Source organism: Bombus affinis, chromosome 11 (genome assembly GCF_024516045.1).
Source record: "Bombus affinis isolate iyBomAffi1 chromosome 11, iyBomAffi1.2, whole genome shotgun sequence".
Taxonomy (NCBI): domain Eukaryota; kingdom Metazoa; phylum Arthropoda; class Insecta; order Hymenoptera; family Apidae; genus Bombus; species Bombus affinis.
The window spans coordinates 11,474,079-11,491,543 of NC_066354.1; the positions used below are offsets into that span (position 1 = coordinate 11,474,079).

At 35.6% G+C, this 17,465-nt stretch overlaps 6 protein-coding genes across 22 annotated transcripts in view; 4 read left to right on the forward strand and 2 right to left on the reverse strand.

Moving 5' to 3' along the window:
* The first annotated feature begins 37 nt into the window (after nucleotides 1-37).
* Nucleotides 38-2,574, forward strand: LOC126922256 (G-protein coupled receptor 143-like). The gene is made up of 6 exons (XM_050734705.1): nucleotides 38-568; nucleotides 623-734; nucleotides 829-923; nucleotides 1,017-1,195; nucleotides 1,282-1,609; nucleotides 1,672-2,574. Exons 1-6 carry the CDS (start codon nucleotides 419-421, stop codon nucleotides 1,870-1,872), a joined length of 1,065 nt encoding a protein of 354 aa, XP_050590662.1. The 5' UTR covers nucleotides 38-418; the 3' UTR covers nucleotides 1,873-2,574.
* On the reverse strand, nucleotides 2,482-8,761 carry LOC126922230 (A-kinase anchor protein 10, mitochondrial). Of its 3 annotated transcripts, none has more exons than XM_050734645.1 (9): nucleotides 8,618-8,761; nucleotides 5,903-6,683; nucleotides 5,575-5,835; nucleotides 5,331-5,481; nucleotides 5,107-5,221; nucleotides 4,845-5,016; nucleotides 4,706-4,779; nucleotides 4,583-4,635; nucleotides 2,482-4,484 (listed from the first exon to the last, which is right to left on the reverse strand). In XM_050734645.1, the coding sequence occupies exons 2-9, from the start codon at nucleotides 6,424-6,426 to the stop codon at nucleotides 4,395-4,397; spliced, it is 1,440 nt and encodes a 479-aa protein (XP_050590602.1). In that variant the 5' UTR covers nucleotides 6,427-6,683; nucleotides 8,618-8,761; the 3' UTR covers nucleotides 2,482-4,394. The 3 variants fall into 3 exon arrangements, with proteins under 3 accessions (XP_050590602.1, XP_050590600.1, XP_050590601.1); XM_050734643.1 differs by lacking the exon at nucleotides 8,618-8,761 and adding an exon at nucleotides 7,730-7,982; XM_050734644.1 differs by lacking the exon at nucleotides 8,618-8,761 and adding an exon at nucleotides 6,885-7,449.
* On the forward strand, nucleotides 7,387-10,411 carry LOC126922280 (uncharacterized). Of its 3 annotated transcripts, none has more exons than XM_050734763.1 (3): nucleotides 7,387-7,498; nucleotides 9,231-9,718; nucleotides 9,967-10,411. In XM_050734763.1, exons 1-3 carry the CDS (start codon nucleotides 7,397-7,399, stop codon nucleotides 10,061-10,063), a joined length of 687 nt encoding a protein of 228 aa, XP_050590720.1. In that variant the 5' UTR covers nucleotides 7,387-7,396; the 3' UTR covers nucleotides 10,064-10,411. The 3 variants fall into 3 exon arrangements, with proteins under 3 accessions (XP_050590720.1, XP_050590721.1, XP_050590719.1); XM_050734764.1 differs by lacking the exon at nucleotides 7,387-7,498 and adding an exon at nucleotides 8,002-8,629; XM_050734762.1 differs by lacking the exon at nucleotides 7,387-7,498 and adding an exon at nucleotides 8,751-8,924.
* A 481-nt stretch (nucleotides 10,412-10,892) lies between these two features.
* LOC126922276 (uncharacterized) lies at nucleotides 10,893-12,602 on the forward strand. Its single transcript, XM_050734753.1, has 2 exons — nucleotides 10,893-11,426; nucleotides 11,642-12,602. Exons 1-2 carry the CDS (start codon nucleotides 11,390-11,392, stop codon nucleotides 12,445-12,447), a joined length of 843 nt encoding a protein of 280 aa, XP_050590710.1. The 5' UTR covers nucleotides 10,893-11,389; the 3' UTR covers nucleotides 12,448-12,602.
* A 1,018-nt stretch (nucleotides 12,603-13,620) lies between these two features.
* On the forward strand, nucleotides 13,621-15,582 carry LOC126922288 (uncharacterized). Of its 3 annotated transcripts, none has more exons than XM_050734772.1 (3): nucleotides 13,621-14,138; nucleotides 14,288-14,664; nucleotides 14,941-15,582. In XM_050734772.1, the coding sequence occupies exons 1-3, from the start codon at nucleotides 13,914-13,916 to the stop codon at nucleotides 14,999-15,001; spliced, it is 663 nt and encodes a 220-aa protein (XP_050590729.1). In that variant the 5' UTR covers nucleotides 13,621-13,913; the 3' UTR covers nucleotides 15,002-15,582. The 3 variants fall into 3 exon arrangements, with proteins under 3 accessions (XP_050590729.1, XP_050590731.1, XP_050590730.1); XM_050734774.1 differs by having other exon boundaries at nucleotides 13,622-13,847; nucleotides 13,921-14,664; XM_050734773.1 differs by having other exon boundaries at nucleotides 13,622-14,664.
* LOC126922214 (uncharacterized) overlaps nucleotides 15,378-17,465 on the reverse strand; it is a 34,080-nt gene continuing 31,992 nt past the window's right edge. For 7 of the 11 annotated variants that reach the window (XM_050734590.1, XM_050734588.1, XM_050734585.1 and 4 more), the window contains 2 exons: nucleotides 17,275-17,428; nucleotides 15,378-17,154 (listed from right to left, as the gene is read on the reverse strand). In XM_050734590.1, the coding sequence (XP_050590547.1) occupies nucleotides 17,044-17,154; nucleotides 17,275-17,428 (265 nt within the window). In that variant the 3' untranslated portion in view covers nucleotides 15,378-17,043. Of the gene's footprint in view, nucleotides 17,182-17,273; nucleotides 17,439-17,465 lie in introns of those variants that run through there. The other 4 variants (XR_007712678.1, XM_050734592.1, XR_007712679.1 and 1 more) reach the window with 4 other exon arrangements.

Below are 17,465 nucleotides of genomic sequence, written 5' to 3' on the forward strand. Positions count from 1 at the left end.
ATATGGATTCCGGTCATTTAAAAAGATAAGAAGATTAAGAACACGTTAAATTGTATTATTTAAATAATGATTATTACTAGAAGTCTGTATTATCCGCAGAAGGTATATGCATAATTACCTTCTGTTCGAAACATAAAGTGTTAAATATGGCGTGCAGGCGAATGTGCCGGAAATCTTGTACGGCTTCGTTTTAACATAAAAATGAACGTATTCTTATTGATTCCTCGAAAAGATTTTTTGAAAAGGTGTCTTTCGGGTAACCGTAAATCGTTCCATCCATATTTCATACATTTAATACATAGATCAAGTTGCGAAATAACTGATGTCTTATCGAACATTTAATTATTTCTTATCGTGTGTATATACATATATGTATATTTAGTTGATGCAGAAGAAAGAAATCAATATCAAATAAATCATGGCTGATCCAACGATACAAACATTCTGTTGTCATCATTCTAACAGTACAGATATGGCAATTGTAATAATGCAAGAATTCAATACAGATTTGTACAACACTGTTTGTATGCTCTCTTCTTCTATAGGTATCCTAGGTGCCATGTATCAGGTAAGGGAAATTTTTAGTAAAATCTTACAAATCACTGATGAAATTGTTTTGTAGATACTTCCAAGAGAAGCGTCTAGTCATTCTCACAGGTGGCAAAGCTTATCTGTATCTAGAGGAAGAGAGATCATCGTATGGCTTGCAATTGCAGACCTATTAGCCTCGTTAGGTAATTACATTTGTTTTCTAGTACTGAAAAAATACGAGACAGATAAAAAACAAACAAAGTCACTTTTCTCCTCTCAATTTGAATTTTTTACTAGGTGTATTTATTAGATCGGCGATATGGATGAATTTTAAATCCATAATGCCAATGCAAGATGATACATCAAGTGTTGTCTTTTGTGCACTTTTGTCGGTAAAATAATTGTATTAAAAAATTCACCGCATTAGTAATCTGTATTTGTTTCGATCTATTGTCCTATTAATATAAAAAAAAAAAAATTACCAGGCTTGGATACAATATTTTTATATGGCAACATGGATCTGGACTCTTTGTTACGCCATAGACATGAAACTGTTACTAGGAGACAGATCTGGGTATTCTACTTGTTACCATGCCTTTGCATGGATATGTCCAGCAATTTTGACTACATTTGGCTTAACAATTTTATATATGCCAGATGCAAAGTTAGTTTTTGTTTCAATTTAATGGCATGCCACAATGTTACCCATTGTTATTTCCATAAAGTATCATGACGCTTTTCTTTTCCCAGTTGTCATAATTTAACATCATTATCCACTGCTACATTACGTATTCTGCCAAACTATTGTGCCACTTATGTGCTATTAGCAGTGGTCATGATAGTCAATCCTGTGTTATATTTCGCGTCGACGCGAGATCTTCAAACTGTTGTCACTTGTAGTTTGGCACAAATAACAAGTAGAGAAAGGAAATTGGTGCAAGCGATAAAGCTCAAATTTGCATTGACTAATTTTGTTTACTATGTATGCTGGTTACCAAATTTAATTAATGGGATTTTATTATGGACTTTATGGTTCCAACTACCGGTCAAAATTATCATTGCACTTTGGTACATAATGGTATGTATATTTTTTAAGATCAATATTGACAAGTTCAATTCATGAGAATATTTTATCGATAGGCTGTAACAAATCCCCTTCAAGCTTTCTTCAATGCTCTTGTTTACAAAAGATGGAGTAAGAGAGAAAAGTTTCGATTGGAATGCTGTCAGAAGTTAGGAAAAGGAGACAAAAATATGCGATTATCAGAATCATCGCCCTTACTGGATCCCAAATTTGGCTGTCCCCCACATACGAGTATTAACGGATCTTCTTCGTTCTGAGAACTGTGATACCGAAAATTAATTTTTCATTCGTAATAATACGAACAATCCACTGCCTTATATGCTTCAAAGAAAGCTATATTTTTAATATTTATATGTTTTTCAAGCTTTAAGGAGATAATGTGCTCAATAGCCCATTTTACGATGAAAATTGCTTAAGGGAAAAATATAACTGAAAAATCACTGTTTGTATGGAAATATTGTATACATAAAAGAATTCTTTCTTTATATATAAACTTACGTTTAGAATAAGATTTTCATTAGAGATTAGAGATTATAGATATTTCCTTATAGCGATAAAGAGCTTTATGGAAAATTGATTCTTCGTACTAATTTGGTAAATACATTTGTTAATTGTTATAAATGTTAAAAGATTTTATTTTTTACATATATAAGAAGAACCCATATAGATGGGTATTACTGTTATGTTATGGGTATTACTCCCAATAGAGTATTACTGTTTAATGGGTGTAGCCTTTCTTCATACATCCAATATTTTCATGTTGCAGTTCAGTCCGAATAAATTACAAACTGTTAAGCATCACTGAACGTTGCACGAGTACATCATATGTTAATATAACTAATATTTTGATTTAAAAAAACATGATAATTTGTCGATCGTCGTTTTTATTACTGTTAATAAAGAGCACCCTTAAAGAATACATATCTACAAAAAATAATACACGTAGAATTTTCAAAAGAGATGTCTTGAATTTTTTTGATTAACAAATTTTATTCCTGCAACAACCCTTCTCCTTTTAATAAAAAAATTCTTATGTACATCTCGCTATTAACAAATGATCGAATACTCCTTTTTCTAGAGATTTACATATATATTTTATAAAGAGTACCAAGACTATGTTTTTTTAGCAACGAATTGTATTTACGTGTAGCACCAAAATTTCTGTGTGAATACAACGAATATAATAACTAATACAAAATTTGTTCGTTCATACTAACGCACAAAGCTTGAATGCTTGCTGTATATAGAAACGAAATCTTCTATAGCCTTAAAAATATAAATCATTGTAAGAGTATAAACTGCCAAAATACTGTAAGATTTATATGCAAGATTGATTAATATATTTTTAAAATAATTATCCTTTTATCTTTAAAGGAAGAGGAACTAACGTGCGTCGTTCAATTTAATATCCACTAACATTTTAAGAACATTAGTCTTGGATTTCATATGTTCATCACATTATCAAACTCATCTTCTTAGTATATTATGTATAGCAATTTTCATTTTCTTTATACTTTCTTCTAAAAATATATTCGATTTTAATAAAATAAGTTTTATATAATGCTATATATTACCGACTAATCCTAGCTATACACAATAAGACTGATCGTATATAAAAGTTTTTCGACTCTACGAGTAACGAACTGAATGCTTTGTATAAATCACTTAAAAATTCTATAATAAATACTGCCAAGTATAGAAATTTAAAATGTAAAAGCGCCTCAAAGAATCTGTAATAATTATTATATATATCTGTAGTAAACTTGCGAAGGTTTGTGCGAAATAAATGAAATTATTATTTGAAACTCGACTGCTAAAAATCTACAATTTCGTCAAACGGCCACTCACTTTCTAATATCTACACTGCATTTCATTCGTTGATTTTTCGCATTCCAATCACACTCCTTTACGATATGTCATAAATTGTTTACCTATCGTGTATAAAATACTATTTTCGTCTTTTACATTTTTGCAAACAAGATACATTTACGTTCACAGAAGATATAAGAAATGTACTGAATTACAGAGATACTTGGCAGTTGAATAATTTAAGTAATACGCTATATCGAACGCGAAACAATACATATGCTCTGTACATCCTTATATAATATATATAAGTCGTCTAATATAGTCGCCTCAAAATTACAATTATATTTTAGAATAGAAACGAATACTTTTATAATCTCATAAACATTAGAAAGAGTATGAAGATTAAAGCACTTGAAAATTATTGTTTTCGTTTGTACGGTTTACTATTATGCCTTAAATAAGCGAGAGCTTTGTATTTTATTTATTTATTTACAGTGATATTATTATCTGTTTTTTTCAAGTGCAATAATTTTTTTAATTATTTTTATGAAACCTGAAATTATTAAGCTTATCACGAACGTGTGAATAAAGTGAAATAATATCGCAATAAAAAATTACTTTTTGAAAAGAATTCTTATAAACGTAGAAAATATACATGTGTTTGTCTCTTATAGACAATTTTATAATAAATTTGGTACTATACACGTGTGTTCTAAACGTGTTGCGAAAAGCAAATAAATATATTAAAACTTATGGATACGAACTCACTCCTTTTTCAGTTGCTATATTTAATAGTAAAATAATTAGGTTTATCATTACGCAATTTGGCACTTGGAATACACGATGTCGTTTTATAAAAAATTAAGAAAACATACACAATGTTAAACAGAATATTTACCTTAAAACACTTAAAGCGCAAAGTATATTACGTGAAAAAGAAGTGACTTGATGTCGAACTTAGCGTCTGTCATCAAGATGAAAAATTCGAAGCTCCTCGAGTCAAAGAGGTGATCTCACGAACGATCATCTCAGCAATCTTCCATGCTAACTCCTCTTTGGCCTAATTATATCGATTTTAATTTAGATTCACACACACAAAAAAATTAGAAGTCATGCGTTAAATGTCACATAAACATTACTGATAAGCGTGAAATTTACCTTATCCTGCTCCATATTTACAAGCCTTTTTACAGCACGTGTTAATCGAGATTCTAAAATTATTTTGAAACGATTATATCAATTCACGTTGTACATTCAAGGTAACTGATCGAAATAGCTCACCGTATTTTCTTTGAGGATCGGGATCTATCTCAGTAACGAATCTGCCTAACGAATCGATATAACCGACGCTCAAACTATAAAATAAACAAGATATATCTTGAAATACTTATATTGCACAGCATTTTTGTCTTATAATTACCTATATTTGTTACGTTTCCATAAGGAATCTGGATCATAAAGTTGTCTGGTATCAATGTTCATACCACCAGTAATTTTTTTATTATTGTTCAATTTATTTCCTTCATTCCCTGCCTGCAGGGTATTCTGCATATTGATACTAACAGAACTGACCTCACTGCTACAATCAGAACCTACGGATATTTAAAAATTTTGTTGAAATCATTTTATTTCTATCTCACTATCGATTACATAGAGTATGATAGATGTAAACCAACACAAACCTGCTCTTTTTAGCCTAGGATGTAAATTCGAACATGGACTGCTTTGTATAGTACTGATTAATTCTGATAAGTATTTGTAATATAACTGAGATGATAAGAAGGTAGGTAGATAATACTGGAAAAGAATTTTCTGTTATCTAAAGTTGAAGCCACTGAATCTTATTGATAGCAATGATTCTGAAGGAGTAGTAGCATTTTTTGTTACGTTAACACAGTATCTTTACCTTATTCAGAAAATTATATACAATTCTACAAGGTTTATCAAAACAATCGGGTTGTGGCCCTTCTCCGTCTTCGCGACAAATGTTCTGTTCGACTTGGAAACGAATTTTATCGCTAAAACCAAGGGGCATCGTTGCTTGTAAGCTAAAATACCTGTAATGATTTGTACAATGATAATATCAATGATCTCGTTATTGATCTATTTAGAAAATCATAAAAGAAGGAAACTGTTAGGTAAATCAGTACTTGTCATAAATAATTAGAGCATCAGTTTGTGCTTCCTCGGGATCTGCAGCATCCTTTTTTTCTAATAAATTTTGTTTATAGCTCATGACTGACATCCAAAAGTCTAATAATTCACGTTTATTCTCAAGTTCCATAAACTCCATAAAATAAAAGAATGCTGTTTCATTGTACAATATATCCGCTAACTGTACATTGCCACTTGTAAGAACATCAATCTGATGTTTGCAGTGAAATTCACTTCGTAAAAAGTCATTAATGTGCCTAGAAAGAATTGCATTTAAATTCCAAAATATAAATAATATAAGCATTTCACAGTTCTTATACTCACTCATTTTCTAATATTTGATATACAATCTTTTGAACAGCCGATAGGCACTGCAACATAGGCTCAATGTTTTCACAGGTAAGAACTTTCTCCATTTTTATTTTCAGGTCTTCGGGGATTTGATTCGTACCTAAAGTATCCTTAGTAATATACCTTTTATGAATTCTTAACACATCCTGCCTAATGGTAGTCATATTTCTTTTTCTGCAGTTGTGATTTGATTGTCGCATTTTGCTTATGGTTTGACTAGTCTTTGGCATGTCGTTGCAATTTGATTTTGCATCATTACTATTTACATATTCATCGAATAGTAGTTTCTTACTTTCATGACTATTTATATTATTCTGTGCCACATCACATTGGAAATTTTCATTGTTGTCTATCGAATTAGAAATACTATTTGTATTCTTTACACAATTTAAACATTCGATATTCTCCGTTGTATTTTCTAATACATTATACGAACTGCACAGGCATTCCACTTCCAGCCAAAACTTAATAAGCGCTATACAATTCTGTGTTTCCATAAACTGAATGAAATAGCCTAGAGCACCTTTGTCCGCAAGTATCTGTGGAAGTGTCTTAGAAAGCTGAGAGTTGAAGGAACATATTTCTTCTGTTTCGCCATTCAGAATTTCATCCTCCTCTTCCTCCTCAAGGCTGCACAATGCATCTGTCGATGTTTGAATCGAAGAGCCACTATTGAATACATCCCCGAATGATTTCCCAGAGCTTGTTGATTTTGTGGGAGAAGTTTGGAAAGATCTGGGTCTGTCTTTTTGTCCTGCAATTACAATCCCGGCAAATGTTATTAATAAGTACACGTTTGAAAAATATTTTGATTTTCGATGATTACGCGAAACAAGCGGAGGAAAGCAGAGTTTAAAGATTGGAACGACGAAGACATAAATATTTTGCGTTTAGGTTAACTACGATGCAATTATCGAGCAACCCTTTCATCAGTGAAATATCAAAAAATATTTACCAGGTTTTTTAAAAAACTGGAACATTGTTTACGTCACAACGAAACATGATAAACGACGCGATATAATATTCAGAGGAGTAGATAATAATATTTCGATGCTTGACGCAAAACTTTTTTTTGTAATGGGCGAAAATTATGCGTGGGTTCCTTTCGAACACGATACCAAGCACTTAAGCACTGAATTAGGAAAACGACACGGTGAACTTTCTCGGTTGTGCGTATAAAACAGCACATGACATTTCAACCAGTCTTCGTTAGTGTCATCGTGGTTCCATTCAGGATCTCTATATCGATACCAATCGAAGCATATCCGCGGCATTTGTTGATTCGACGTCGCGCATTAAAAAACGATCGTGAATCAAAACATCGAAAGACACATCGATGACACCGAACTTGCGTAATCGACCGTTTTTATTTCTAGTATCATCCTAACGCCTCTTTGCTGCCATGTTGCTCATTCGTAGAAAGTTTATATTCATCGGGTCACGATTATTTCCTACGGTTTCACAATAATGGATAAAGTCACAATCAAAAATATCTGCGTAGCGCATCCTAACGCGCTTTACTATCGTTACGACTTTAGGACCTGTGTGTATAACTACCGTAATAAATTTGTAATTTACCATAACAAATTTCTAACTATGTCGCAGTAATTTTCATTTACAGTATACACCGTTCATCTTATATATACCGTGTTATTCGCGTATCGTAAATTAAGGAACATTGACATCTTTGCAATATTTTCCCGTGTAACATAAAAATGACTATGTTTATGTTTATTTTGAATATTCTACAATGATAATCAACGACAATAATTAATCATTACGAACCAATCTTTTATTTACTTATGTATATCTGTAGTATTGGGGAAAAATCCTGGGGAAAGTTCCGATGAAGTACAGGTGAAAAGCAATGGAAAAAAGGGAAATTCCGATGGACCATATACTTGTAGCCCTTTATGACGTTGGGTAATTGAAAAAAGTGTATTTGTCCACGAGAATAATCCAAATCTGTGGAACAAAACCGTGGAATAAAAGAATATAGTCGTTAGTCAGTTGCGAGTAAAGTTTGAGAGTTGCAGTAGCGAGGGAGTTACGAGTGAGTAGCAAGTGACTAGCGAAATAGTTGCGAGTGAATTGCGAGGGAGTTACGACCTACAGAGATCATTAATCAGTGATTTCTACATATCTAGTATTAGTAATATTGCAATATACTATATTACAAAATACAGTTTGCAATGTTAAACACTATAATGTTAACTACTATATGTTAAATACTTCTTTCAGAGCTATACTTTCTTTGCTCATTTCCTTTTCGATGTATTATCTTCGCTGTACCTTGAAATATTTTTGCAAGGAGTATACGATTTGATACCTGCCGATAGTATTCCGTTTTATCAATGTTTCCCCTAATTTACGATATATTCGTCTCGTTCCCCTGGTTGCGTTAACTTTGGACAAGGACTAGGTTACGCGACCGATATAAAAGGAATCCCACCATCCGCTGTAGGAAGATCTTTATTTGTCTTCTCTATACGCGTATACCGTTCCCGCGAGGCTTGTGGGAGACGTTTAGAGTAGCGTTTTAATATTTAAATCGGAATCGCTTTGCATTCTCGTGTGTGCACGCTTTCCTGGTATATCGGTACACGATGAGGCCAATGTCCGGCCACTGTGCTCGAGGCTCTCATGACCGTTCGGCGACAAAGAATACCGGTTTCTCGGTGTACTGACCACTATATCAAGGTAGAGCATCGGTATAACGCCGTCTTTTAACCGGACCCCGGTCAGTCTCAATCCCGTCGACGATCCTCGTGCATTTTTCCATTGCTTCGTGGCCCATCGAAGCAAAACGGTCCTCTTCATCATGTATCCGCGTTACGGCCTCCTCCTCGTGTTCGCTTATCACGTTGTGACTGGTCTGTCCTTACCGACGACGACCTATGATCAACGACAAACCGGTGATCTAAACGTGCAAGTCCACCTGAAGGATGTGCAAGTGGTGGCGTTGTTGGACCCGGAGATGCTTGACGATTACACGGTAAAACGATGACTATCGGTCGCGATGTTCCCGCTGGGATGTTAACGTAGTTCGATAAGCGGTACGGTCGGATGACGCGATAACAAGAACTATTATTATCGTTGATTTTTATCTTTACCGACGGCATGATAAATATGTTGCATCTAGACTTAAGAGATTTACGGTAGTACGTGGTAACATTGATTTAAAGTAAAGGTTGGACGAGTAAAGGATAAGGGAGTGGTAAAGAATATTTAAGTAAATTTTCGCGTTTTTAGGACACGAAGAAAGTAGTGTTAAGCAAATTAACACGATCTTGAATTACAGGAATACGATTATTTCTACGATTACGCCGACTTTACGTTGAAACCGATCGTCAAGCCCACCACCAGTACTACAACTACCACCGAAACAGTTCCATCGGAACAAATCAATGTCTCTGAAACACCCGATTCTTCCTCTCAAAATTCGACATTTCCTTCGATCAGCGAGACAAATACAAATTCTACCGCGGAAAACGCGGAAATTCTTCTACCAGTGGACGCTGAAAAAACAAACGAAACCTTAGCTAGTTCATCGACTGGAAGTTTAGAAAATTCAACCAGTGACGGCGATATACTAAGGATGATGTTAAGTGACAAAATTAAGAACCTGTTTGAGGATAAGAAGGAAGATCCAACGAGGCATGATAACTGGGGATCATCCACGGAGAATCCGTCCAAAAGACTGTCTAGAAAACGGTGCAAATTAGGATATTCGCCGGATGGCAGGGGTCGTTGTCGTCGTTTGAGTCAACGAAAATTATCGTTAATTCCGTGAGTACTACGAAAGCAGGAAACATTAAAATGTATATTTCATCCAATAGAAAATTGGCGAATTTAATTAGCCAAACTAATTAACGAGGTTACAAACTGTGAAATTAAAATTGTATATAAAGTTGCAATAAGACTTTGAAGATATAAACATGAGATATATATATAAAAAAAAAAAAAAAAAAACATTTCAAACGAACAGTAGATTTGAATCCTCTTTGTTTTCTTTTCTTATTCTTTTCTTCTTGTAGATTGACGATGAGATTACCATCGAAACTTTTTGACGATCTAAGGCGCAACACAAGGAATTTGGCGCAGGAGGAAGACGATCGAATGCGTTTAAACTGAGCCGTGCCATGAATATTCGATGAATCCTGTGCGATCGTGCGAAGTTGCCTCATGTTCCTCATGTGACTTAAGTCGAATTTATATTGTTTCATATTGGAAGAACACGGTAGATGAACGCTTGCTTTCATCCGCGGATGAAACGAGGACGAAAGCAGCGTTGCAACAAGTGTAAAATGAAACACACAAAGTGAAAGAGCGTAAATTCGGCTTTACGTTAAGTTACGTATGCCCCATCTTACATTTCTATTCGGCCATAATTCCCCAAGTCGCTGTATATAATAATATATATAAGAAACGATTATACTTGACAGGGTTATAAAATTGTTGTAATAAATTTATGTATCCATATTGAATGATTAATTTCATTTAAATGTCGAATAAAACATCCTGTAGAATAATTTCTCAAATTATATGATATTCCTAAAAAAAAAAAAAAAAAAAAAGATACTTTTCCAGCGATCGAGTCTGTAGAACATAAAGAGATTCCTAACAAAAGAATCTTTAAAAAACGACGAAACCTCGTTCGAAGTTTTACAGATCAAGATAAGTAAATAGATACGAACAGCATGCGATCCTGAGCTTTGTACGCCTGCCCTCTCCGGTGTTCTCTGATCAAGGGAATAAAAATATCGTAGAATTACGTAACACGTTGTCATTCTCGAATGTCGTCTATCGTCATTGCTATAGTATTATCGACAATAATGTTATTTAATTCCATCCGCCATAATTAAGCCTGCATTTTTTCTCTTCTAAGTAACTAAAAATAGATAAAAAGGTTGAGCTATTGTCATAAAATTTCATCTTTCTTTTGAAGCTTAACAATCATATTTTTACCTTTTGTACATCGCATTAACATTTCGAATGTAATTTCTTTAAAATTATCCAAAAGTGTACGAAGAGATATCTAATCGGTTGGATCCTTCTTGAAGGAACGTGCTATTAAGTGAATTCTAAAATAACGTGCCTGAGAAACACGCACGATACAGTCAGTACAATAATTTGTTGCGAGAACTGTTCGATTTCCTTCTTTTAATCCGTAGAGGGGGATAAAGTCGCGAAAGAAGCTACACACCGTGCGAGAAGCAGTACTATCATGAGCGGTCTTGGCGGATGGTAGTCGCTTCATAATCATCTAATGTAAGTCGATTGCCAGGCATACAAGACGTTTCTTACCCTCTCCCAGCAGTGATATTCCCTCGATCTATATACAAGACGCCGGCGATCCAAAGCTGCCAAGGAAGCGGACGAATCTCTCGCACAGTCGAGGATCGGACTTCGTTCAGCTCGGCTGATTCGAGCGGACGCTTCCAAAAGGGTTTCACCAAGATGCTACTGCACGTTGCGTGCCTCGTCCTGTTACCAGGTAGAAAATGACCCATACAACTACATACTACAGATTTCTTCGTAAGATAGATCCTTTCTCAACATTTAATTTTCATATATTTACACGTTGCTCTTCCACTCCTTCGGATAAGTTTTCTAAGTTACTTGTAAATTAATGACTTTTTCTGATGTTTACATATGAAACTGGAGTAATTCTTTTTCACGCTCTATCATCGTCTTCGCGTAATTTTGCAGGCATTCTATCTAAATCATTAATTCCGCAAACAAACGCGGCTCCAGACACGTATGACCAGCGACAAGACGGTGACTTCAATGTGGATGCGAAGTTTGAAAACTTTTTGGTGGTCGTCGCTACTTCCGGTAGCAGTGGTCTATTCAAGAATCTGGCTACTCAGGCGCTGGAGTTAAACGAGCTGATCTCGCAACGCAGCAAGCAACAGACCGCGGAGAAGCCATCTGAAACGATGGTTTATGAGACAGAAGATGCAGATGGCGGGAGGGAGCCTTACCATGTCGAGATCGTTCATATAGAGAAAGAGGGAGATAGCACGGCTCAAAGTAAACATACTGACAAGTCGTCTGACGCTAAAAACACAGGGAAAATTGAATTAGAAACATCGTCGGTGGATTCTAAAAATTCTGAGCCTGGTTTGCAAGAGGTGTCTATCGATGGTAAAAAGACGGTAAAGAGGGCCAGAAGCCTGTGGAATACGGAAGAACATCGTGGACTCGTTGATAGTTCGATAAAAGGAAATAAAAGGTCTACTAACGTTAAAAGTTCGCAAGTGAAGAACCTCGGCCATTCGGACGATCTACCGGTTAAAGAAGAAGAGGCGTTGAAAGCAGCGAGGCCGGGTATATCGTTGAAGAAACAATTGTCGAAGAAGGAGGAGGAAGACATACCTTCGATATCCGAGGAATGGAACGAATTGGGCAAAAAGGAGGAGCTAGTGTTGTTGGGAGGCGGTATCGAGAACTGCGGACCTGGAAGATATAGGGATAAATTAGGTGTTTGTCAGAACGACAACAATTTTAATTAAAATTCATTCTGTTTAGTAAGAGGTACATAAGTTCCATTTAAGAGTGTCTATTTATACGACGATTGTGATATTTGTATACTATAGTTGAAAGTTAAAAAAGGTAGTAAAAAAAGTATAAAAAGCAGGAAAATATATAAAGGAAATTATATGAAAAATTCAAGCGCAAACTTTGATCTCGTAACCGAACTATATATATATATATACACTGAAAGCTATTCTATCTTTTTCTACATTTGTACTATTTACATCTACAATGTATCGTAGGATTGTATCATGTTCACGGAGAAATAAATATACACGCACACACGAACAAAGGCATACTATTTTTTTCCCTAAAATAAGATCCAGCAAAATATGTCAAGTCTAACCTAAAATTTTGTGAACGTTCTCCCTTACAGAATGTTCTCGGATGATGAAAATTTATCTCTGCTTATCTCAATAGATAAACGATTAACTCTTATCTGTAGGCTCAAAGTGGAACGTTTGAATTTGAGTCGCGTTCAAGTGATTCCGATCTTCTATAAGCTTTGGTCGGTAGGTGCCATTCAAGGCGAACCAGGAAGACGATCCTCGAAGTTCGAGCATGGCGGAAATGTAAGAGCAAGGGCTAGGTTACGGTAATAAGCGGCGGCTGAGACAGAGGAACGGGGAAATGAACTCGGTGGGGCCATACGAGGCCGTTGCCCTTTACAAATCGGTCCCGTATATGTGCGTGTATGCACGCGCATCCGCGCGTATGTGTGTATGTGGGTAGGTGTTCGCGTGCGCACCGACAGAAACACGCACGTTCGGTATATTTCATGCACGAAAGAGTGTGTATAAGTTCGGGAGCAAACCGGCTACCAGTGGTTTTGTTTTTCTTCTTACCAACCGAACTTTGTTCTTGAATAGAATTACGTAGATTAATTAAGACCTAAAAAGAAACAAGAAACGTAACGGGTCTTAAAGAGATTGAACGAAATGACATATTTCACTACGACGATAAACAACTAATTAGATCCTGTAAAACCTTAAGCGTAAATGCTGACATTTATTATCTCTTTTACCGTGTATTTAATCTTTGCTTCTCTATCGATGATATAAGCACGATTGTATGTATATTCTACAATAAGAACGTAGTACTAATCGATCAATGAATGTAGCTCAAAGAGTTTTGTAGAAACTGTTTCTTTGTAATTCTACGAGCTACGACATGTAACTTGCAAATTCACGAATATCATTTCATAGTTAGTATGTCATTGTGTAAGAGAAATCTGGTGTTGATTGAAATTTATTGTTCGAATCGCCCTTAAGACAGACAACTGACACATAATATAGATAATTCTAAAGTAAAGTAGAATGAGATATCAACGTCGTCCGAGCAGAAAAATCAATTCCAACCAAGATTACGTTCTACCTGGGTATGTATGCAACAGAACGTGCACAGTGGCCCCCAGGTTCTTGAACTTGCCTGACGATCTGTTTCCATGCCAGGTGGGGACCGGGATCGCCGGTCGGCAGGAGACGTCGTCACACCTCGCTCATCCTCCGCATCGTCAAGACGTTCATTGCTCACGCTACCACGCCACGGGCATCGTTTTTTCTCATCAAAAATCAACTTACAAGTCCTTTTCGTATTTTCGATCGTTCCTCGATCGATCGTTTGCCGCGTGTCAGACTTACCTTGTTTAGGCGAGAATTCCAAAACATCGGTAATTTCGTTTCTCGTGATTGCTCAACGAATCGACGAATCGACGAATCGACGAAACTCGACAGCGTCGTCGTAGAAGCGGTTTCGTCAACGATCTGGTTTAGGACACACGCAATATAACCTCTGAAATTTATTTACGTCAATTATTAGAAACAGACATCGATGCTATCGATCAACATGCGGATCTTCAAAACGGTGCTGCTACTCGCCGCATTAGGCTGTAACAGAGTTGCTCAGTGTTTACCGATTGCGAACGAAACATCGATCGTGGAGTCATCGAGCCCGACGACGCCGCCTTCCTACAATTCTACGGTCGATTATTACGATCAACGACAAAACGGATCTGAGAATTACCGTATCCACGTGGACGGCGTGGTATTCGTCGTCGCACCCGTCGAGACGCTCCTCCTAGCCGGTGTTGCTGGCGATAATAAACCTAACTTACCGATAATTGATTCTTCAAAGCCGCAATCCAGCAAACCGGAAGTCGATTCTAAACCGTCACCGGCGCCCAAATCGACTCACAGGTATTTTCCAACTTTTGAGTTTCACTCGGTACCGACGTGATACTATTTCGCCTTGAATTTTACTTTGTAAACAAAAATTTTCTTTTTAAACAATTACGTATAATCGATGTTTATTTTCTTATTCATTTTTAAAAAGATGCAGTGTCATTCTTGTACAATGATACTACTTTTGATAGATATGTAAGATGCTATTGTATATATTTGTATATTATTTCTTTTATTTTAATGCACTTTCTTTTTAATTTATCAAACTGATGTAGTACCTTTATTTTTTAGGGCTGGTTTGCGTTTGGCGAATTTGCTAGTTCCGTTGTTGCGTCGTATTCGCCAAGAATGAAGAACTCGGTCTTTTACACGAAACGCTGCAAGACATTCGCGTAAAATGTAATTATCCTATCATCAATATTTTTTGACAATCGACCCTTTGCGACCATTCCTACTGCCATTTTCTATCCTTTACGTCGACATTAACCGATTATTAATTTTATCGTAAGATTATATTTATTTTTAATCTTGCTTGTAACGAACTGGGCAGATATTTTGTAGAAAAAACACGAAGAGAAAATATCAAGAGGTTAAACGTCGTACGAGCCTGTAAACGGCGCGAGGTTTAGATGGGTTATTTGTAGCTTTTTAATATTATTCTTCGAATAGAACCAATACTCGAGCCCTCCATGAACAATTGTATACTAAAGTAAACATACGATACACGATTCTTATCGAAACGAAATTTATTTGATTAAAAATTAAAATACATTATTTATGAGTTCTTTTTTGGTATATCATCACAATACTTTGTATAAAAAATGCTTAGGACTATGATTTTCAGAATATATATCATCTGGGTGGAATCGTTTATTTCATTAAAAAAAAAAAAAAAAAAAAAAAGTAAAAAAGAAGATAGAGGAGAGAAAAAAATCACTTTCACACGATCTTTGTAATAAGTAATTTCTACTATTAAAGGAAAAGAACGAAGGGAAACCTATATAAAAAAAAGGACCGATCGTTTAAAACGCAATTAGAATAAAGTCGTAAGTTACACGATGTTCACTTACATATATGTATATACAATGCTTTCGAAACTTACACGATGAATAATTGTGACTTATGGAAGCGTGTACAAGAATATGTTCTTCAAATATATCTCACCATTAAAATAGAAAGCAGTTCTGTATGTAACGTGTGTATTTTTCTTTGTTTTTTTTATCATTTCGATGCTCGGGAATAATTTGCGACAAATATTTATATCTTTCCGTGTTTTTCGTTCTTCATTTCTTTTTTACGATAATGTTCAAACAAAAGATATTCCCGGCCATGTTTGTAATCACTCTTGGAACAGCAAGGATGTTTAAATATCGACAAACGGTGAATCAAATAATATTACGAACAACATCGTGTGTCGTTCCATTCGAATGATTCATATTTGACAATATATTAATTGCGCCAATCCTCACTATGTAGTGCATCGTAAACCTAATGTACCCTGTTGTCATTTTACGTTTGAAGATTACACATTCGTTTCTTACTTTTGTTTCCAAGATTCAAATGAATTGTAAACTTCGATGAACAGAGCTTTAAGGTACATTACAACCTATCTGCTTTCCTCTCTAAGTATGTATATAGGAATTAATACTCTTGAGAAAATGGTTCGTCATTAATAGCAGGATAAAATGTAATTCGGTGGGCACGAGAAGGAAATTCATTTGTTATCGCAATTAAATATCCTTAACAAATTTGTCTATGCTTCATAATTTTTTTGTTCTTTTCTTTTAAAGCGATTAATCGCGAGTAATCCTAACGCGAGATGACTAACTATTGTTTCGACCATGTTATACGCAAAAACGACAATGGTTCAAAAGGATACATATAAATTATAATCTCCGACTGAAAGAAAGCCAGAGGTTGTACGACTACGATATCGGATCATGAATTATCGACTATATCGATTTTGAAATGATGAGGACAGATTTACTGTTATTATATACACGGATTATACGTCTCTCAACGATAAAATATACTAAAGCAATACGCACGAATACCTTCCATAACACGACGGCACGGAGAAAGCTGTACACGACTTCGACACACGCAAAATGCCTATGCTTTATGGACTACCATATTAGCTAATCATCTCGACGTGATTCGCCGAGAAAAGTTTGCATGTATACATCGTCGAGCGCCAGGTTAGCTCGATTCTCATTCCCCCAAACGATACGCATTAGGGTGACTTTCCCGTACGCAGCTCCCGTTTTGGCATCAACAACGGACAATTATGCAAACAATGGAATCAGTAATGATACACGTCGTAAGAAATAAACGACGACAACAAAAAGGAAAGAAGGGGGAAAAAAAGGAAAACAAGAGTAAGAGGAAACGTGTTTAGGAAGATGGTTGAGCCGCTGCGTTCGCGTTGAGATCTTCGCAGTTCGTAGCTCCTCCGCTATTATTAGCAACTGCGGGCTCGTCAAATTTTAATTCCTCCTTACCCGCCTATAGAGGAATTATTCCATTTGACATCTTTTTTAAAAAGTCAATCGTTGATTAACAAATTCTTAAAACGGCACCAGAAACATTTTATAGATATGTATCGGTAACGTCACCAGCTATTACCTCTTTGATCAGTAGACGACAATTCTCCATCACGCTACGCCTTCTGTCCGAGGTGTTGCTGAGAATTTCGTCCGATTGATGCAGGCTGTCCACGATTTTACGCAATTCCTCTAATTCCGTTACAGTCACCTCCAATTTCGTTTCTAACTCGGATCTGCAAATCACTATATATTTATGCAGTGTTCTCTATA